We start from the raw sequence: 22,536 nt of genomic DNA on the forward strand, positions 1-22,536 counted from the left end.
GAGGAAAATTCCTTTTTTAGAAGTTGAAAGCTTATCTGAGTGAGGTCTTACCCTGAGGGCACCTCTCCCTTTATTCTCTTTAAGATCAGGCCTCTCTTTAATCTTCTCATGTCTTTCAGAACAAGTCCTGGCACAAGCATTAAATTTGGTGCCGGTTTTTCCTCTTTAAAATGTATATATAGTTTGTATTTCTTTTTGCCTCGCTCGATCATTTGAATTATAGATCTGTGTGATGACCACAGGACAGAGTCAATATTAAACTGTCTTGAAATCTCCTCTGCCAAAGAAATTAATCTAAAACTCTGCGATTTTGCCTTAGGAAAATTCATAGGACAAGGACAAAAAGGAGCCACATTCCTTGCCAAAATATTGTCTCTAACCCTTCATAGCCTGCCTTGATCTCAGCATCTACTAGGAATCCTCACTAAGCCCTGTTAACGGTGTTCTACATTTTTCCTAGCCTGGAATCCCAAATTCGTCCTCATTCCTCCAAAAAAGCAGCACAGTCAGGTCCACCATAGCAATACCTCGCTTCTGGTGCCAACTTCTGTCTCTGCTTTATGTCTATTGCTGTGATAAAACACCATGACCAAGGCAACTTGTAAAAGAAAGTGTTTGATTTGGCTTATGGTTTCAGAGAGTCCAGTGATGGTGGAGCAAAGCCACCGTGGCAAGTTTAATACTGTTTAAACTCACAGGTCTTATTTAATTTAATCTACTTATTTATTTGTTGTGGGGTCATGCTATGTTGTAGGCCAGGCTTGCCTGGAACTCTTGAAATGCCAACTCAGTTTTACTAAGCCATCAGAATCAGATGAACTAACTGTTTGGATCTTCTAAATAACACTAGGAGAAAGGCATTTGATATTACCCCCATTTTGCAGATGGGAAAATGGAGGAATCGAGATGCTACAGCAACTTGCCAGGAAAGCACTGTGAGTGAGAGTGTGGGTTAGGGTTTCCTCACTGGCTGATTTCTCTCAAGTATGATAGGCCTTGATGACTTTCACAACTGCTTTCCTGTATTGTGAAACACTTTTGTTTCATTAAGAATATTTAAATACACAAGTGTGGCCTGATCACAAGTGTGACACTGCCCCAGCATGGGGCCATTGCCTGGTGGCTCTCCTAGGGTGCTCCTGTTCCAGCTGTTAAAGAGACAGTAAGTTGGGGATACTTTATTCTCGACAGGCTTCCCCATTGAGAAAGGGGATGGCATTTGAATGGGGTAAGGGAAAGTTAAATATGAGGTCAGTAACATTTTGTAATTTGGTATACAGATGACATTCTGGATGGTTGACAGATTGCACAAAAAACCAGGAAGATCCCTGGAGGTCATTGGCCAGCTAGTCTGGCTAAATAGAACTTTAGATTCACCAAGAGATTCTGTCTCAAAAATAACGGTTCTGGGAACAGAAGAGGATTCAGAAAGTAAAGGAAGTGCTACCAACCCTGACAACATGAATTCGAGCCTCAGAACCCACAGGTGCACCTGCATGCACATATGAACACACCCACACTAGCAAGTACACATATCATACATGACACACACTCACATACACACATGCACACATGCCCATGCCCACACACTCACTTGCACAGACTGATTTATCAGCGTTATTTGCTACAGATAGTCCTACGGTTATGGAGAAAAGGGACTGGAATGATATACTAGAAAAAGAGAAAGTATTCCCAACTTACTGTCTCTTTAACAGCTGAAACAGGAGCACTCTAGAGAGCCACCAGTCATTGGCCCCATGCTGGGGCAGTGTCACACTTGTGATCAGGCTTTAAATATTCATTATGTAATGAGCTGACATGCAACCTCCCCAGCCCGCCAGTGTTTTAGTACTGGAATTTAATGTCAGGAAGTACACTACCACCAGTCACATTTCATTTACTCACCATGTAATTATATCACAGCTCACAGATTATAGATGCATACCCTAGGTGATAAGTTTTTAAGGGTAGAGCAAATTGGAGGATTCAACCTACAGTTTGGAAATATTTGAGGTCTAAATGAAAAGTAGGAAATCAAGGCCATGGTGGTACACACCTCCCCCATTTATCTAGTTACTTATTTATTCCCTTTACATATCTATCACAGCCCTCCCTCCCATGGCCCCTCCCCTCCATCTCTGAGAAGGGCAAGGTCTCTTTTGGGTACCAACCCAAACAGTCATTACAGGACTAGTTCCATTCTCTTCCACTGAGTCCAGCCAAGACAGCCCAGTTAGAGTGACAGGATCCACAGGTACACATCTTTAGTCTGAGGATGCAGGAGAAAGAAGCAGGTGAATCACTTAAGTTTGAGATCATCTTGGTTCAACCCCTCAAACCCATAGGATAAAGAGAGAACCATGTTTGCCATGGTATGCACGCTCCTGCAGATAACAAGAAGAATAATTAATAGAAATAATATATCAACCTAAGGCAATAATAAACAAGACGATTAGTATGCAGTCATAAGATAAGATCAAGCCTGGTGTCCTACATGGTATGATAAAAGGGGTTTTATAACCCATCGAGAAGTAGAACACACCATGAGCCGGCACCCCACAGGCCCCAGGATAGGAACTATCACAGGAAGAAGAGATCACCCCCACCCAAGGGACTGTTCTTAAAAGAAATGAGACTCTCCATCTTGGTATCAAGAGAAAAGCTGAACATGCACTGCTAAGCTGGACAGGAGATATTTCAGAAAAAAAAAAATGGCACAAGGGGCTGGGAAGGGAGATCCTCAAACAGGCTCGATGGGAGTCTCTATGCCTGTGTTTTCTAAGCAGAGATTCCCCCAGCAACCCTCAGATCAAACTATCCAAGAAGACCAAGGGGAAAAGACAGAAAGCCCCTCTTGTGTGATTCATACTAATTACACATTTTCTAAGGCAGAGTAAAATTGAGTCCTGTCCTCTAGTGCTCGGATGCACAGCCTGGAGGCAGGTGTCTTGGGCACCACCTGCTAGGCCTGTCACAGGGTTGCAGGACTTTCTGCTCCCTCCCCCCATACACACTGCACCCAACCCTGCTGCCCAGGGCAGCTCTCCTTCAGCCTTCACCCTTCCACCCTAACCAGTTTCAGTGCCAGCAGGAAATCTTTGGGTCTCCCCTGCAATCTGCTTACAGTGAGCCTGTGATTAACCTCATTAACACAAGTGTTTACCACAGTCACTCAGCGCTCAGCTCAGCGGTCAGCATTACTCAGCACCCTTAAGAAGCAGGAGGGTTGACATTGCCCCATTGGCAGCCCTCTGCCTCTGGGCATTCAAAAAGGTCTGGTGCCTTTATCATCACCTAAACACACTGGAAATGAGATGACCATAAAGAATCCCCCCTCCTGAGTGCCTGAAAGATTACTCAGATTACCATCCACAGGGTAAACATGAGCTGGGCATTCCTCTGGGAAGAGGGTACCTGTGCTCCTAAGGGGAAAAATATAGTTCTTCTAGAAAAGCACACTGCAGAGCTCAGAACTGGGGCAATCAGAATAGCAACCCTCTGTCCCCAGGCTGCCTCCCAGAAACTAATTAATGCTGTGGATGTAGCTTGCTAATTATTTTCAGAATTACTGCCATCTCCAGTGGCCCCACTGGAGCCCCCTGGCCTTCACAAGGTCTTCCCTGATACTAGTGGCACATTGCTTTCCTCTCCTGGGATGGAAAATTTCATCAGAGCCAATGCATACAATTGAAAATCACTCACAAATGATTTTCTGTTTATCTAAACACCAAGAACTGTTCCTACTCCAAGTGCCAGCGCCATGAGCACTAGAAACATGATTTCTGGACTAGACTGGTTTCAGGCTGATAGGCAGAGACTTCCCAGGGACTGTGTATGGATGGAATGTGATAAAAAACAATAACAACAAAAAACTACATCTTCATTTTTCCTCACCTTGAATAACCACCAGTTATATATGCTGGCAGTCGAACCTTGTTTCTGCACTGATGGCCCTGCCTGTTAGTTTTCCTCATGGAGATACCCTTGTCATGTTCTCTGCAGATTGCCTTAAAATACCATTTATGCTCCTCACTAACTCATAGTTAATGGAGCTTATTAGACCCTACCAAAATAATTCTGTGCATTTATCATAAGGCTTCTATATTAATTTCTCACAAGTTGTTATATGAATAGGCATACATCATTTATTTCTTATCATTTTCCTTTATAATCTTGTCCATTTTGTGCATTTTATTAAAAACGCATCTGTGAGAAGGTGGTCTGGGGGTTTACCATGTGCGTGACCAAAAAACGTCATCACCTCTGAAGGAGACGGCAAGTTCTCAGTAACTCTTTGTTTCTTTACGTTTTAAAAATAATATATAGGCCCAATGAAGTGGCTCAGTGGGTAAGGCAGGCCACAAAGACTGATGACCTAGGTCCCATTTGCTTGAAGGTGAGAACTAATGCCCAAAAGCTGTGTTATAACTTCCACACATGTTCTGCAACAATTCTTGTACCACCAAGTCTCTCTGCCATATACTATATATATATATATATATATATATATATATATATATATATATATGCGTGTGTGTGTGTGTGTGTGTGTGTGTGTGTGTGATAGAAACATTATCTATGAAAAACACAGCTCTCACCTCAAAGAGAGTAAGAAATAGTTTGTTATTGAGCCAAATAGGAAAGGGCTTGGAACAGACTCAGGTTGTCTGGAACAACATATCCACTGTGGAAATAGTCACAAGATTTGATTAGCCAAAGAACTAAAGAAAACCATAGGAGAAGGCATTTATCAACATTGCTAGAGACCACAAGTAGGCAGGGCACAGCAAGAGAAGTCACTACAGGCTTATGGGCATTTTTGTTCTTGGAAGCTGGTGATCTGCTCTGAAAACATGGCAAAGGCTTTAACCTGATAGTTAAAAGGATGTTAGGTCAGGCACAGGTGCGCTCCTGAGAGAAGCAAGGCTAGCCCAAGAGAACTCGACTGTAGACTCCAACATTCTTATGTTCCACAATCATGAAGTTCTCATCTGTCATTTAACTCATAAAGCATTGCACAGAGATAAGCCCCGCCCCTGCCCCAGTTTACATGCACGGCTCTGCTACTTCTGAGCATGTTTGACCCCTTCTCTCTCACCTCTCAACTCCTCGGCTTTTAAATGTTTCTGTCCTTTTTCTGCTCTGAACATTTCAGGTTCTCATTTTTTATCACTGTCCCTTCTACAAGCAATATCCATTCCTGTGGCCAGGGAAGAAGATTCCGGCACCCTGGGCAAACACCACGAGTGTGCAAAAACTGATCCTCTTCTTGGAGACCACTCTGAGTGAGCGAGCCCCACGGGGGGCCTTCCATGTCTCCCAGGCCATCCTCACCCCAAGAGTGAAGACAATTGCCCGAGGCCTTGTGGGGGGCCTCAAGAACACACTCGTTCACAGGTAAGAGGCAGCTACTACTCCTTAGGTAGGGTTTGTGTTATTGTATCATTGGTGGCAGTGGCTGGTTGATTGGTTGGTTTGGTTTGGTTGATGGGTTGGGTGGTTGGGTTGATTGGTTGATTAGTTGGGTGGTTTAGTTAGTGGTTTGGTTGATTGGTTGGGTGGTTGAGTTGGGTGGTTGGGTGGTTTGGTTGGGTGGTTGGTTTGGTTGATTGGTTGGGTGGTTGGTTTGGTTGATTGGTTGGGTGGTTGGGTTGGGTGGTTGTGCTGATTGGTTGGGTTTGGTTGATTGGTTGGGTGGTTGATTGGTGGGATGGTTGGGTAGTTGATTGGTTGGATGGTTGGGTTGGGTGGTTGATTAGTTGGCATCTTGGTACAGTTTCAGCTGGCCTCGAACTGACAATCTTCCCGTCTTTGCTTCCCTGATACTGGAATAACAGGTTTACATACTTAGTACTATCATCCAGAAGAAGTTTGAACACACATACAATCTCTCTCTCTCTCTCTCTCTCTCTCTCTCTCTCTCTCTCTCTCTCTCTCTCTCACACACACACACACACACACACACACACATACACACTCCTTAGGCTGTGGAGATAACTCAGTTAATAAAGTTCTTCTCTTGTAAGCATGAAGATCTGATTTCCAGGACCCCTGCAAAACCAATCCAGAGCACAGTGACTCCAAGTGATCCCAGAAACCAGCATTGGAGAAGCAGAGACAGCTGGATGCCTAAGGCTAACTGTCTGACAAACCTAACTTAATTGTCAAGTTCCAGGCCAGTAAGAGACTCTCTAAACTAAATGGATTATATCTGAAGAATGAGAGTCAGGGTTGTCTGGCCTCCCACACAAGCACATACACATATACCTACACACAACTATATCACATACATCTCACACACACACACACACACACACCATTTATATTGATTTTATTCTGAATAAACAATAGTAAAACTTTGAGAATTACAAAAAATCCATAAAATACTATTTTGAAAAGCCATGGATTCTAGGGGTAGTATATGAATAACACTCTAAGAATCCTTCAACACTTTGCTAAACTATTTGCATTACTCCAGAAATACTCACTATATTTTGATACTATGACAAGCACTCTGAGCCAATGTCACCAAGTGACATTTCTTTTTTTCTTTCTTTTTATTTATTTATTTATTTGTTTATTTTATGACACACACCCATGGTGATCCTCTTACTACCCACACAGCTGACTGGGATACTCACTGTTTAAGAAGCATCAAATACAGGCTGCTTTGCTCCATGCTAGCAACTGTGAGATGGTCCTCCAGAAATTTGTTCTTTCTTTGGTGACCATGAATGAGTCTTGAGTACCATGCCACAGCCTCAGATACTCCCTTGGGATAGAATTAGGCCTGATAGACAGATAAACAAGGATGATCTAGTCATTTTGCATGACATGGTATTCTTTGTCCTGGGCACCAGTGAATGATAGATAAAGGATGTCAAGAAAGCATATTACATATATATGCACATTTGGGTATAAATGTAGATTGTGTATATGTATATGTATATGTATTTGTACATGTATGTGTATAATGCATATGTGTATATATATGTATATGATATATGTATATAGAGGGATATTATAAATACACTTTTCAGTATGCTATCCTTTGTAATACAAGTTGAAGAAACTAATGGATTTAGGTTTTCTGAAAATGATATTTACAAGAATCTGTTTAGTTCTTGAGTTCTGGGTGGTGACTGGAATTTGGATAGTGAAAGCTGTGTTTAGTCACATCACAGGCCCAGTCACATCCTCAATCAGTCACATGCCCAGTCAGTCACAGGCCCAGTCAGTCACATGTCCAGTCACATGACAGTCACATGACCAGTCACACTCATTTGGTTCTGACTTTGAGAGCATGGTTTCAGATAATAGTCATGTGCTGAGTCAGGAGTTTTAAAGGCAAGCAACAACAGTGCTCTTCCTTTGTGCTGAGAACTCCTGATAATGTAAACCATTGATAGAACCACAGGCTCCTTTCCATACAGTTTAAGTCTTAAAAGAATTAACTGTGCTCAGCTGGAAACAAAGCAATCCCATAGGCTGGGCTTTGCACCTGCAGTCCCCAGCATTTGGAAGGTTGAGGCATGGGGATTGTGAGTTCAAAGCCAGGAGAAGCTATGACTGGGATAGATAGCAGTACTCTTTGGGGACAAGAGCCTAGGCTGGCTTAAACTGACAGATTGCAATCCTCCTGACTCAGTCTGTTAGAATGCTGAGATTAATAAGCGTGAGCTACCATGTCTGGCAACAAGCAAACCAAATGAAGTCAAATCAAAACAAACAACCTTCATCCAGTGTGGTATCTCTTAAAAGGACCTAGAATTATACATTTTCTTTCGTTCCTTTTTTTAATATATGTTCAGGTTACTATTCCATTTTCCTCATTCTTTAGGTAAATTGGTAGCTTAATGTTATTTACTCATTCAATAAAGTGAAATTTTCTGTATGTTCAGAAAAACAGAAAGGGTTCCTGGGCAGAGGCAGATGGAGAGACGCAGAGTAATCCTGTAGCCTTTGCCTCATCATCTTTCGCCAAAACCTAACATTTCTATACCTGAGTGAAGACCAGGCCACTATAAAGCTGTGTGGGCACCTAAGAGAGGCTATTTCACACAAAGGATAGATCCTTTATTCTGAATAAAAGGTGCCCTTTTGCAAATGATTTTATTTGATTCTTAAATCCAGGCCAGTGTTTTGAAGTGGAGAAGGAACACACCATCGAAGGCCCTTGTGGGTCCTCATGTAAGACAGTATTCAGGGAAGCTAAGTGATCCAGCGCCACAGATGACAGCTAAAATGACAGCCCTGTGGGAGTCAAGGGCCTGTCAGAACTGCTGGGCTTCTGTCTGTGGTGCTGGTCACTTCTGTGAGCAGAGACTGTAAGACTTGACCAGTCTTAACTTACTGGACCCCCTGAGTGGACCACGCGGAGACAGAAGTCGATGCAAAACGCAAGAGGAATTTTTATTAAATCCAGCATGCTGGGGCTGTCCTACACACAGAGAGAGAACGACCCTGACCCTCGTGCTTCGAGGGCCTTTATACCCCCCTCAGGGCCACCACCATTAAGCACAATGCGATTGGCAGAACAGTGTTACATTTAAACTAATTGGTTGTTAGGTGATGAGGTAGGTGGCCAACGGTCAGTCCTTCGGAATGTGTCCCAATCCTTAGGTTGGTCTTCCCCTCCCCTTTGTGGTCTGAGGAATGTAACTTAGCCTCTGACCTTTACAAAGTTCCTCCTGAGTTAACTCCTTCAAGATGACATCTAAACTTAGTTTCTTAGTGTTCCTAGACCCGTGATTGACTTAGTAGTACCTGGATCTGGTCAGTTCACACTGCTTACAGCTGGGAGCCCACAATACCACTATCCTCATGCTCTGCTTCCTCAGTCTTCCTGCTGACGTTTCCACGCCTCTCAGTTTAGTGGTCATGAAGACAGCATGAGTATGAAGGCAAGGTCTCTCAGAGGATAGCGAGAATGTGTCCCTTAAATGAGTAGCCCTCTTGGCATCCCAGCCTTTCTGGTCATGGGACTATTAGGAGTGTGATCCTACATTCCTGTGCCTACGCATCAGTGGAAGAGGAACATGGTTCTGGTTAGGAGTCTGTTCCCAAGTGCCAGCAAATCACATGACTGCCATTTCACCACTGAGTAATACTGGGCTCTCCCCCAGAGCGCCAGCACCCTGAAGGCTGTCTGTCCTGGCAAGCTGTACAGGAGTGCTATGTAGCTTGATTCCACACACTGATCAATAGTTCAAACCCATGGGAGACCCAGTGAGTCTTTCTACTGGTGACCAGGTAGTTTTCTTGGTGGGATGCTAATCCCCAACTTTCAGATTCACTTCGAACATGAGAATCAGTTGTTCACATTGGTTCATCGTCCTGGAAGGAGCCATAAACATATATAGCCAATTCAGACTTTCAGGATTTCTGTTGTAGTTTTCCTTAGACTAGAAGACTCCTGATCCAGAGTACTCACAGTGAGTCGGAATGCAGTCAGGAGGCCTGGAGTAGAACCCTCTAGGGTCCCTACTAATGTCACTGAAGTATGTTCCATCTATTCAAATCCTTGTATTAAAATAATAGTTCATCCAGGTGTGGTGGTGCATCTCTTTAGACCTAGCACTCCAGAGGCAGACAGACAGATCTTTGTGAGTTCAAGGCCACCCAGACTTATGTATTGAGCCCCTCCCTCAAATAGAATCAAACCTTAATCTGAAGGTGAGTAAATTTAGAGAAATTGCATTTTAAAGAGAGAATTAAGTTGAAAGCCCAGAGACAATAAAAGATAAATTCCATTGTCTCCTAAACCTAGAAACAATAGAAGATAAGCAAGGCAGCCTAAGTCTGTAATCCCAGCACTCATGCAGAGGAGGGGACAGCCAAGGTCATCTTTGAAAATGTAATACAATTCTCCAGAAACAAACAAAAGGCAAGAGACTGCAGGAATGTGTGTGTGCACACAGAGACAATGACTCGTGAGGTGCCAGGGTTGGTGTGAGGAGGAGGGTGTGAGGAGGATGTGAGGAGGAGCAAATTTCCTGCAAGCTGAGAATGAAGATTTAGAAAAAGTTCTGCCCAGCAGCATCTTAACCTTGAGCCTGTAGTCTGTAGAACAGGGGAAAAGAACTCCAGTTCTTTGAAGTCAACAGTGTATGTGTTGTTATGACACCACAAGTGAGCTAATACAGTCCCCTGGACAATGGGGTCCTTGCACAAGTTCTTGAGCTCTCTGAGATGAGCTTTTCTTCACCACTTAAACTGGAGAGTATGGATTTATAGTCTGCAAAAGGTAGGGTTTGCCTCTAGGTGTCAAGTATCATTTCCCCAGAATGGCCAGCAGATGGCAGAGGCTCTCCAAATATAGGCTCCGACCTGGGATCCTTTGAATCCCTCAATATAACTCACTACCACTGTGTCCCTCACGTGGACTGCTCTGAAATTTTGGTCTTTGTCTCGGAGAGTTCTGTGTTCTTCAGCCCCTCTTCTCAACACTTTGTTGTGTGAATATATTAGGGATTTCCTATCCCTACTCCCCCAAGGGTTTCTCTCTCTACCTTTTTACTCTTTTGTTTACAGTTCTTTTTCTTTGCCAAATACAGGACACTGCTCTAAACAGCCGTTGGTCTGAACACTTTCCATGTACTATTGTTCTGATTCATCCTCTTTCACAGGGAAGAGTAGCCAAGGGACAAGGAATTTTAGTAAATTAAGATCTTCAAGAGTCCCAGCTAAAAGTAGAAGGACTTTTGTCAGTCACAGCCAGCTAATACAATCAAAAAAAATATGTGGATCAATACAACAATTTCATCCCATGGCAGTGTAGTCTTCACTGACTGAGAGGACAGCTGAGGTCTTAACAACACTCTTTCTAGAAGACCAAGAAATGAGGGTGCATCAAGGTAGAGCAAGGGCAACTTCAGCAGAGCAGGGGTGGGTGGGCTCTCTCAGCCAGAGAGAACTTGAGTAACAGAAGGGAGGGGAGATGGATGTAAGCTAGAGCAAATCTGACCCAAAGGATCCTAGACGAACAGTAATCAACGGTAGGCAGTTTCTTCCTTCCTTTGCTGGGTATTTAGTTTTTACCAGTATCCATGATTGCTCTCCCCTTCCTCTGGGCCTCCTCACACATCACACGGGATCCAAGGCGTTATTTACATCATGAGCTCCGAGCCTCTGTCACACCGGAAGTCTTCTGTTTATAAAATAACCCCAGCAACTGTATTCAAGGGACAGCTGATTAAATATTAATCTATTAAATAGCCAGGAACAGTGCTAGGATAACTATCTCTTCCCCTGAAGCTTTCAGAAGGAGATGTGGAAGGAAATCTTTGTGGATTGGGAGTGAATGTGGTTCTTAAGCAAATCACAGGCATTGAAAAATAAATAAATAAATGATGGGGCATTGGAGGGATGGTCAGGAGTTAGGAGCCCTCACTGGGGAGGTAGCTTAGCCGAAGACACAAGTTCAGGTCTCAGTCTGTAACTTCAGCTCCAGGGGATCCAAGTCTCTCTTCTAGATTCTGTGAACACCTCTGCACACACATGCATATACCATCATGAGGACACATCCGCATAAGTAAATCTTTTTAAAGAAAAATAAAGCGAATTGTGCTTCATCAGAATTAAGGAATCCAGGCTTATCAAAATATTTTGTTGAGAATAATAGAAGGCGAGCTACAAAGTAGAAGAAATGGTTGCCAGATCTATTTGACAAAAGGCTAGTAGCTGGATGTAGAGATGATTTCTAAAATTTAACATTTAAAAGAAGAAAGAGGGAATAATATCAAGCCATATTGTGTGAAACTCTCAGAGAACAAACACAAAACTAAAGAATGGAAAATGATTAAAAACTAAGTGGAAATATTGTTAAAGTGATGACTACATAGATACTTGCAAGAAAAAGGTACACAAGTCCAGTCTGCATTCCCAGCAATCCTCCTGCTTCAACCTTCCATGGGCTGGGATCACAGACATGCATGAGTCACCACACTTAGTTTAGAATGACTAGATTTCAAAACACTAGTGGGACCAGTTTTTAGGGAGCACGTTAACTGTCCGGAGCTTTCCTGTTCTGTTGGTGGAACTGTAAAGTGAAACTGCCCTTGAGGGAAGCTCTGGCAGTTTCTTATAAAAACTAAATATAAATAAATCCTATCATAGACCAGTTTTGTCCCTTGATTTTTATCCAAGTAAAATAAAAGATGATGCCCATAAAAAGACTCATAAAAGAATGCCCATAATAGTGTATTCATAATGGCTGCAAATTAAGAACAGTCAGTGTACCTATCAATAGGGAAATGGATAGGCTAGGTTGTATTCACCCAGAAAGACAGTGACGCTCTGATAGGTACGTGGCAAGCAAAAGAGGACAATGTCAGTGGCAAGAGATGGGGCAGATCCATTTACTGTAAAACTTCTTTCGATTTGCCATGTTCGAAATTTTTTACGGGGAACCCTAAGAAAGTAACAATAGAGGACTCTTGGACTCAGTGTTATGAGGTCCTGTTAATGTGGCTGTCCTTCTGATGTTAGAAGCAAATAGTCATTTGCAAAACAGAGACCTTGGAAAGGTTAGTTCTGGTGGAATGCATGGAGATACAAGGTTTAGGTGTTTCTGATGCACATTTGGTAGTGACAGAAATGGCTCATTCCCTTTTCTGCAGTCGTCACTCTAACCCCGAATATTTGTTTGTCCTCTTCACCCAACCCTTCCTCCATGTAGGAATCTCCCTGCCATCCTTGAATGGGTGAAGACTCAAAAGCCTGGAGCCATGGGCGTCAACATCATCACCTCTGACTTTGTGGACCTGATAGACTTTGCCACAACTGTGATCGAATTGAACGACCTTCTAGAGGATCAGGATCGAGCTCTGACTAAGTGTTGAATCCATGCTTTGTTTAATTTGATGTCGAGGTTGTCCATCCAAGGTAGGATTCTAGAGGGTTCTAGTCAAGATGGCTCGCTCCTAGGCAGTCACGGGGAAGTGAGAAAGAGAAAGAAGGCCCTCTCCCTTTCCTCACATAGCTTAAAAAAAAAAAAACTGAGGGTTTTCAATGCATTTTCCCCAAATGACACTTTCACAAACTTAAGTCTAAGAGAAGAATGCATATTCTCTATGGTTAACATCAGGATCTTACCCCAGTGGCTTGTGCTAGCGAATGGAAGATGGAAGCATCCTTTTCAGGTTCCATGGGATATGCATCATCTTAATTGACGCAGCTTCCTGTTGTCTTCCGGGGTCATTTGAGCCGGTGTGAAGACCAAATCAGAAAGGCATTCCTGCTCAGAAGAATGGCACACGCAAGCATGGACCACCCTGCGAGGTCTCTGCCGTCAACCCAGAGCTCTAAGGGGCTCCTAGAGAGCCAAGACCCAGGTCTCCCAGGAACTATACAGTGTCACCGCTTTTCTACAAGATCAAGATAGAATTATCATCACAGTGCTCAGCCACAGGCTAGCTCTGCATATCTTGGGCTGTTAGTGGGGCACCTTTATTCTTCATATAAACAGTGCACACTACCCTTGGCATCAGGAAAAGTATTTCCTTATTTTAATGTATTTTGGGCCCTATCTTTAAAATGAAAGGAACAGTAGTGGAAAGTCTCCTATGTGAGGGCCCAATACAAACTAAACATGCATGTTCGTTGCATGCTAGAGTTCTCTGATTTATTTCTGTAGCTTTCTCCCCAAATGACTGTCAGGCAAGTACCAGCATCATTTTGGCAAAGTCCTCTTTGGAGCGAGGTCTTCAAGGCAGATAGCAGAATGCTATTTTATGGTTGTCTGTCTGGGACCTGGTCTGCTGCATGACACAGTGCTTGCCTATGACACGGTGGAGGCTGACACAGGATGCGTGGGAGCATGCGATGGAATTAAAGGACGACGGTCCAAGTCGGTTTGGAGCCAGTCTGTAACTCCTTGCGAACAAGACTACCTCGAGGACATTTAGCATGACTCGTATGTCATCCAGTGAGGGGAAAAGCAATGCTGGACGTGTCTGCTTGTTTTTCCATTTAGTCTATTTTCTGTGGGTTGTTCTGCCAACTGCCTTTTGCATGAGGGCTCGCAGACACAAAGGGATTTTTGTTTTAATTGATAAGAGGTGCTTTTTATTGATAAGAGCCCTCTTTTGTTTTATTTGCTCTGTTTTTGTATTTATTGATTTATTTATTCATAGACTATGGATCTGCAGTGTTCTTTGCCTGAAGAACACTCACAGATGTTTACTGGACTTTTCCTACCCAGGATGCTGCTGTGGTCAGCCACCCATGCACTGCATGGCGCATCTCAGGGGCTGTGAGTGACCTCGTAACTTTGCTAGAGATGCCCTACCCCCACCCCACCCCAAACCTGCTGAGGACAATGTATAAGTGTGGATGTGATCAAAGCGAGGAAGCGACTGCCAAAGGCATGCACAGGGAGAGAAGCGAAAGGGTTGTGAAAAACTACACAGGTGGTAGAGCTTTGGGAAGAGAACTAGGGACAATGGCTGAGGGAATCCGCCAGTGTGCTTAGCTAACCTGCAGCCCTATTTAAGAATTCCCAAAGGAGGTGTTGGATTCCACATTCCTACTGAGGAATATAAACAGGCAGACCTGGGTGGGGATGTGGTTTACAGAGATTGCTGGACATTCTTCTGGTACTTCTCACATGTCTCCCTTTGATTGCCTCGTCTGTTGTGCATGCGGACTGCCTTGGGGATATCTTGGGTGAGCTCTTGAAAACATGCATGCCCCTAACGGCTGACCTTTCTTTCCCTAAAGTAATTTAGGCCTCGACTTTTCCCCTCTAGAGTTCATGGAGGCCACAGCACAAACGCCTCTGAGAAGAGCCGATTTAACTTCTCCTGCTCTGGTGTTTGAATCCTGCCCAGAGGTGGCTCTCTGAAATGACCTTGTCTAATTTGTCAGTGTGTCTCTGCACAGGGCTTCCCCATTGCGCAGGAGCATTCCCCATTCCCCTCAGTTGTGATGCTGAGCTCGACAGAGCAGGCTCCCAAAACCTTAGCCTACCCTCAGGTTTTTATATTTTTGTTTTTATTGTTGCATTATTATTATTATTATTATTATTATTATTATTATTATTATTATTTGGTTTCAGTTTTAATTATCCGTTAGTTACAAGGAACTAGATCACTCCCTTCTGTTAACCCTTTGTTCCTTGACAAAGAGATATGGAGGCGAGAGGAGAGTCATTCTGCTCTGTTTTATTTCCGCCCCAGCTTTGTCCAGGTGCTCGGTGCTATGGAGGCTGGCCTGTCAGCAGGTATCCGCACCGGATGGATACCAGTTTCACTTTAGGGCTGCAGACTGTTCAGTGAAATGTTTACTTTGTTTTCTCCTTCTGTTCTTAAATACACAGTTGTATTTCACTTCTGACATTTAAGTGCACCTCAGTGTTTGCAATGTTGTGCCATCAAGCATAAGCAGAGGCACAGGACACTTCCAAGGCCACGTGTATGGACCCCTTCTCCCACAGTGACCGCATGCGTATACGCTCCCTGGCTTGTCGGGGTGCATTAGGGTCCCAGCCTTGCTGACATTCTGAAAGTCTGAGAGGTCAGGGGAGGAGGATTATTCTCAATTCCGCCCAGGAATTACTCAAATCTCTGCCCCAAGAAAAGGCTTCCAATGTTGTAAAAGACTGCATCTGTTCTGTATCTTGAAGACCAAGCAGAAACTCAAGTGAGCCGGACAGAGAAAAAATAGAACGTGGGCCCCAGGGCTCATTCTGTCATAGTTACAAGTAAGAGTTCTGACCCAAATATATCACATGTTCTCTAAAATCTAGGTAGTCATTCGGATTTTTTTTTTTTTAAAAAAGGCTCTCATAGTTGTTCAGAATCAACTTCAAAAGCAACTAAAAAGCTGCTTGATTAACTTTGCTTGGGTTCATTTCTGTTTTGAAATTTAACTGAGTTCTTCATGAACTCTCTGCACCATTCCCACACAGCCATATTTCCTTGATGGCTGAGACCGAGATACCCTAGGTCTCTGTGGGTTGGAACGGTGTCTCAGGGCTTGATCATTGAGTTTATCAGAAGTTCCAAGTATGTTATAGATGGGAGACAATTTTCTAAGGGTTGAACAGAGAGATCAGGATGGATGTGATTGATGGAAGAGATTGGTGAGTGTTTGAGGATTTGGTCTGAGATCATGGCAGATCTTAGAGGTCATGCAAAAAATAAATGCTTATATTTGCTGCATAAGACTTGATAGTCACTGTTTTCTCTAGTGCTGGGTCCAGACCCTGATTTTTTTTTTAGAACTGTTAATCTAGAGTTCAGAGTTCAAATCCAACATTTTATATACATGCAAAAAAAAAAAAGCACAAGATCAGAGCAGAGATAATGATAGACCTTAAGAATCGATAATGACAGACCTTAAGAATCGCAGTTTTTTCATAACCCCATGTTCACATCTAGAAACTTATGCTTCTATTCGGGAAGGCAATGAAATGAAGAATTCTGAGATTAAATGAAGCTTTCTGGTGTATCTGGATATTTGCATGGTTTTTTCCCCAGTGGTCAGGGGTTAGGGTTAGGGTTATGGTCAGGGGTCAGAGGTTAGGGTTAAGGTTAGGTCTTATCAGTAGGAAGCATTTCCAAACAGACATGATACAACCCAGCCATAAGCACAAAGTGTAAGGTGGAAACCCAGAAGAAATCCAGGCTGAAAGGAAACTGCTGTTTTCTCTGAGAACAAAAGGACTACAAGCCAACATCATAACAGAGGTTTTGTGATGTTCTGGGGAAACACCGGGCTAAGGACTGAGCAACAGCCACAAGGTGTCCTCCCTTAGCCGAGTAACTGTTCCTGGGCAAAGCTGTCATTGGTTCTTTCATCTTTAATAATGGCAAAAATCTCAAGTGGCTGCTTCATAAATTATGAGGTCCAAGAGCTCGGCCTAAATGCCTTGTCCTTCGGGGATGCAGTCTTAGCATGGTTCTTCTGTGCACACGTGCAGAGAATATGGTTAGAGTGTGCAAGAGTGTGGTACAGGCTGATAGAGTTTGAATATGTGTTGTACCTTTCGGAGTCTATGTACTATGTGGGACTCAATGGAATCTGCCAAAATGAACGTGGGCTCCTGAGAGGTGGGTTTTCTCTAGAGGGAACGGGAGACATTGAGAGTACCGAGCATCTAAGCTGACAGGAAGCTCATTTGGTGCAGCACAGAAAAGCATAGATGTCCCTCTAGATTTCATTAACTGTGTAGCACATCTTAACCCTCTTCCCCAGCTGCTTCCTTGTAGGTGATACACAGTTTCATTACTCAGTAGTGTCACCTTGGGACATGGGGAGAGTGGACTGATTGAATAACAAGTGGTGTCAATATAAACTTCCCCTCAATTCCAGATGGTTCTAATCAGCATGTTACTGCCTCAGGAGACCTCCTACGTCCACAGTCTTTGGATTCCCCAGCTTCCTGCTACACACACTGACACTGATGGCCATATGCCTGAGCTAGCCTAACTCTGAAGCAACCCTACAATGATGCTATTGAGTCTTTTTTTTTTAAGCGATGTCTTAGACAGTGTAGATAAGGATCTCCTGCTTTAGGAACTGTGCTTTAGCATCAGATCCAGCAAACTTGTCCTTAAAACTTACAAACCCATTTTCAAACAAAATGGTTCGAATAAGACAATTCTCTCTTCTCCTTGGGGGAAATTCAGAAGCAATCTGTTAAAGCAACTCCGTCAACCATCTCGAGGCATTTTGCCATTGTCCTTCCCCATTCTCTTCATAGAAACCTACTCCCCCTCTCTTGTCCCTAGCCTCACCCGCCCATGACTGTGTCACAAGATGGTGACAGAGAGCGTGCTCTGACCATAGTGGTGGTTGCTCTTTATCCTTCTCAAAGGCACTAACTAATCTGCCTCCAGCCCCCACCCAATCATTAGAACTATGCTTAATTGGAGCCCTGAACTTGGGACCAATGTTTAATTCATATAGCACAGGCTTCATCACACTGTTAAGCCTACTAGGAAACATAGCACTTTGAAAAGTCATATAGGCCTTTGGCAGCTCTGTATAGTTGCGATGTCACACCTGTTATTGGTTTATAGCACTAATAATGTGTCAATTATAGATCTATAGTATCAAGACGATATCTCTTAGATCATGTTCTAGAAATAACAATACCTTGCTGCTATTAATTATTACCCAGTATGAATAAGTATTAAATGCAGATTGTGTATGCATTATTTGTATTATGTACATACCAACTGTAATGCTTAGACTCCCTGATCAGTAATCTAAAATTACAGAAATTGTTATAGTAAAAAAATCAGTCTTGGTCAGTTCGGATAATTTGTGTCTCTGATAAATGCTGTAATGGAGATTATATTTTGTCTTCTAGTCATTGATTTACACTGCAATGCATGTGGTTTGCTAAACTTAAGAAATAATAATCAATTTTACCAATTTTAAGGTTAGGGATAAAATTGTGCATATATGCTACTTGACACTCTGAGATGTATCTTGTGGCCTGATTGTCACCGTTATACACACTTCACCTGCCTTCTTTCCCTCTAGGAAGTAATTGTTGAATTGTATCTCTTCTTTCTTGAAACCTGATTAACCCACTTGATTCATCCTAAACTATTGTGAAGCCACAGTACCTCATTTTAACTGTGAAAAAAAGTGTTAATAGGTATGACCATATGATGTGTTTCCTTGTATTTGATTTGAGCCAGTTAACAAGGTTTAAACCTAGTAATAAACATGAATCTTTAATAGCCATGTTTCCTTGGTTTGAATGAATATTTGCTTACTGACCTACATCTAACTTTGTTTTAAAGAGCTGAAGATTTGGTATCAAGAGAACTCATCTAAGCCTGTCTGCAGTTCCTGGGATGGGTAGTGTGTGGAATGTGTACACTACCATGTCTACCATGCTTCTCCAAGCTCCAACCTTAGCACTTCAGTCTTCCTGATAAAGTTAGCCCAGACCTTAGTGACATCCATGGTCCCACTTGATATTCATCTCTGCCTCACCCTGATGTGAACAATTACTAGATGCAAAAAAACCTCAGGTGGCCTGGCCATGCATACAATGAATAAATAAGACTATTCTGACCTTCCTGCTGCAGTGGAGATTACAATATTGTCTTCTCGTAATTAATTTTAATGTGATATCTAGGTCTATTTTATTTCTTCAAATGCATGCCCCACTTTTCCCCCCCTTATTCATTTCAAAAGTAATGAGTGGTTATAAAAATCAATTTAACAAGAGACTAAATTAATTTTTGAGTAGCAATGCATCTGGTGAAGCCACGTGCTGGAGAAATCATTAGGAATGAAAGTATGTCTGTTAAAGCTACCTCTGTGGTTTAAGAACAATGCCACAGTGGGAATTTTGTGGTTGCCCTCTTTCGGGAGCAAGTGGTATTTCAACAGTGATATAAACTTTCCTTTCAGGATTGCTTTTTAAAGGGAGAATTGTGAAGAAGCTATAGGAATAGCCTACATTTGTGACCCTTTCTAGACTTCCTTGGGTGGGGGACACAGCTGATGCTACCACCCACACACTTTACCCCAGAACCAAGCCCTGCTGCACTCTTCCTTACACGCTCTTTGAAGTCCATATGGGAGCTACTATGTGAGATAGAAAAACAGCTTTTTTTTTTTTTTCTCAGAACTTCATATTTTTTGTAGGCATCCATCTTCCACATTTAAAAGAATTCATGCCAAAGAGGAGAAAAGGCCTTTGTGTCAACCCCACCCATGGCCACACTGGGCAAATAAAGAATTCAGAGCAAATCTCACTTCTTCACCTTTGAAAATGATTGCCTTTCTGTGAACCCCTGAGGTGAAGGTACCCGAAAGTCCCGGATATTTTGGTGTATGTGTGACGTTTTTTTCCAAAAGGAGGAGGGGTTGGTATGCAGGGGGAGGTGGGATGGAATAGTAGGTTTTCAGAGGCGTAATGCAGAAATGTAAATAAAGCAAATAAATAACAACAACAGCAACAACAACAATAATAATAAAAGACCAAGTTAAGTCTGAAGAATCTTATGGGATAGTTGGACTGTAGAGAGCGGGTAGCAGGCTCATGGGTAGACACAGTAAGGCTTAGCTGCCTTGCACAGGTCTGGACACCACCTCTCAGAGGGACGCAGGTAAATCAGAGCTCCCCACATGAAGCATAAATAGAAGGAAGGATCGTGTAACCTGAGAAGTATGGAGAGGAGCTTTAAAATAGAAACGTAATGTAGATAGCTTTAATGATTTCAAGTTGTTGCATGACTTAGGTTTAAGAGCTTTTTGAATTATTATTTTATGTGTATGAGTGTCTTGCCTGTATATGTACTCATACAACATGCATGCATAATGCCAACAGAGGCCAGGAGACAGAAGTGAATCCCCTGGAATGTTAGTTATAGGTGGTTATTAGTGGCCATGCACGTGTTGAGAATCGAACCCGGGTCCTCTGAAGGGGTCAGTCCCATGCTCTTAACTGCTGAGTCATCTCTCCAGTACAGATCTAAGTTTCACATTTTCAGAGTTCGAAGACAGTAGATGTAGAAAGAGAGTAAAAGAACAAAGTCCAGGCTCCGAGTCTCTTCCTGGTGCTGTTTTCTACCATTTCTAGCTGCTTCCCCTGGTATCATGGGTGTAGGGGATAACCAGAGATAGGGGTTACCATTTCAAAAAAAAAGAGTCTAAAAGAGAGACTAGGTAAATAAAAGTGCTCCCTTGTGGAAGGGTTAAGAAACAGCCCACTCTTATAAAGGAAGGCATACATTATCACCTGCCTTTTGACACAACAAGTTGCACCTAACTTGATAACTTAAAACAACACAAATTCTTTATCTTACAGGTCTCAAATCAAAGGTTCAAAATGATCCAGTGAGACCATGTTTTCTCTCTCTCTCAAGATCCCCAAGGAGAACCCAGATCGTCTCCTGTTCAGCAGCCAGAACATGTCTAAATTCCTTGACTGAGGATCTTTGTCCATCTTCCAACAAATAACTTTACATTTTTAATATTTGACTCTGTCTCTGACATTACATGGCTTTTTATTTTAACCTCTTATGATTATATAGGATTATGATTGAATAAATTCCAATTAGCTTTCATCTCAATATTCTTCAGGAAGTCCCACTCTTTTTTAAAGACCTATTAACACTTCGTAGCTGCTGGAAGATGGGTGGGCGTTTTCTTCAGTGGTGTAGCTTGTGGTTCTTTGAGTAATCCTAATTTAAATTAATTCATACACAAATACACACAACATAATAAAATATGCAATGTTCGTTTTACCATGTAATGCAGTGGATCTCGACTTTCCTAACGTTGTGACCCTTTAATACAATTCTTCATGTGGTGGGGATCTCCAACCATAAACATTTTCACTGTGCTTCATAACTGTAATTTCCCTACTGTTATGAATCACAATATAAATATTTGAGATCTGATAATTGACCCCCAGCAAAGAGTATATGACCCACACGTTGAAAACAGCTGCTGTGATGTAGCGTAGTCACAGTTCTGGGAATCAGGCCTGGACATCCTTAGGGAGACCTTAGGGAGATTTGTTTTAGACTATGCATGTGAAGATTTCTGCAGGCGTTACTTTAAGAGCAGAGCTGGTCCTAATCCCAGTTTTGTCACCTCCCCATGGTCATATGCCCATCACTCCATTGAGCCTTTTCTCCCTCATAATAAAACTGTAACACAGGTGATAATATGTCCAACATATACCACATTTTCTATATATACAACCCTATTTCTTCAAAGAGCTGTAAAACAGTTCTCAAAAAAAATCAACAGAAGAAATTCTATTACTAAATTGGAGGGTTGATAAAGGATCCTCTGAATTCCCTCCTGAAGCCATTAAGATAGTAGAGTAAAGCTCCCTTTTCTCGTGTAGATTATTCTCAAGACATCTTGTCTACAGACCCAGTGACAAAGCAATCTCTGCTGGATAGCCTGCAACTAGCAGCCTCTGTTTGTGCCACCAGCTCCCAGTCCTGCTCTCTGGTTCTGCCATCCTGCTCTCTGGTTGGATTTGAGTAGGCCTGGTGTGTATTGATTGGTCAGGTCTGCAGCAGAGACCAGCAGAGACTCCCTCCTTCACATCTGTCCACACTCCTGACCATAAGCAAGTTGCTGCCTGTGGCCAGCAGGGAAGGAGACTCGGGGATCGCCCCCCTTTCTTTCCTGGGGAAGAGTGGATGCTTCTGCCTCAGCCCTAGACTCTCCAGCTGAGTTGAGAAGGAAGCTAGGAAAGACAGCAGATAGGAAAGCAGTAATGGAGGTACGTGACCAATCTAATCACTGTTCCTTCTCTTGAGATCACAGAACCAACCCTGCCTCGCCTCATAACCAGGACATCTTTGACGTTGGCCTCCTGAAGAAGAGGTGGTAGATAGCACTGTGTGTCAGGAAAATTGAGTTTCTTGTCCATTAATATAATCTAGAAAACAAGCTGTGTTTTCTACCATCTTCTCTCTCCTCTGAAAGTTGTTGACTGTTCCTCTACATGTTTCAAGTTTTGCAGAGATTTATCTTCCTCTTTCCTTATAGAATATCCTATCTCTGATTGATTAACAAGTTTCCATTGATGTTGGTTCC

At 42.7% G+C, this 22,536-nt stretch overlaps 1 protein-coding gene across 2 annotated transcripts in view; it reads left to right on the forward strand.

Moving 5' to 3' along the window:
* The window catches only part of Plcxd2 (phosphatidylinositol specific phospholipase C X domain containing 2), a 49,565-nt gene extending 33,794 nt beyond the window's left edge, over window positions 1–15,771 (forward strand). For both annotated transcript variants that reach the window (XM_052158852.1, XM_052158853.1), the window contains 2 exons: window positions 5,156–5,397; window positions 12,680–15,771. In XM_052158852.1, the coding sequence (XP_052014812.1) occupies window positions 5,156–5,397; window positions 12,680–12,842 (405 nt within the window). In that variant the 3' untranslated portion in view covers window positions 12,843–15,771. The remainder of the gene's footprint in view (window positions 1–5,155; window positions 5,398–12,679) is intronic.
* Window positions 15,772–22,536: the final 6,765 nt, after the last annotated feature.

Source organism: Apodemus sylvaticus, chromosome 15 (assembly GCF_947179515.1).
Source record: "Apodemus sylvaticus chromosome 15, mApoSyl1.1, whole genome shotgun sequence".
Taxonomy (NCBI): domain Eukaryota; kingdom Metazoa; phylum Chordata; class Mammalia; order Rodentia; family Muridae; genus Apodemus; species Apodemus sylvaticus.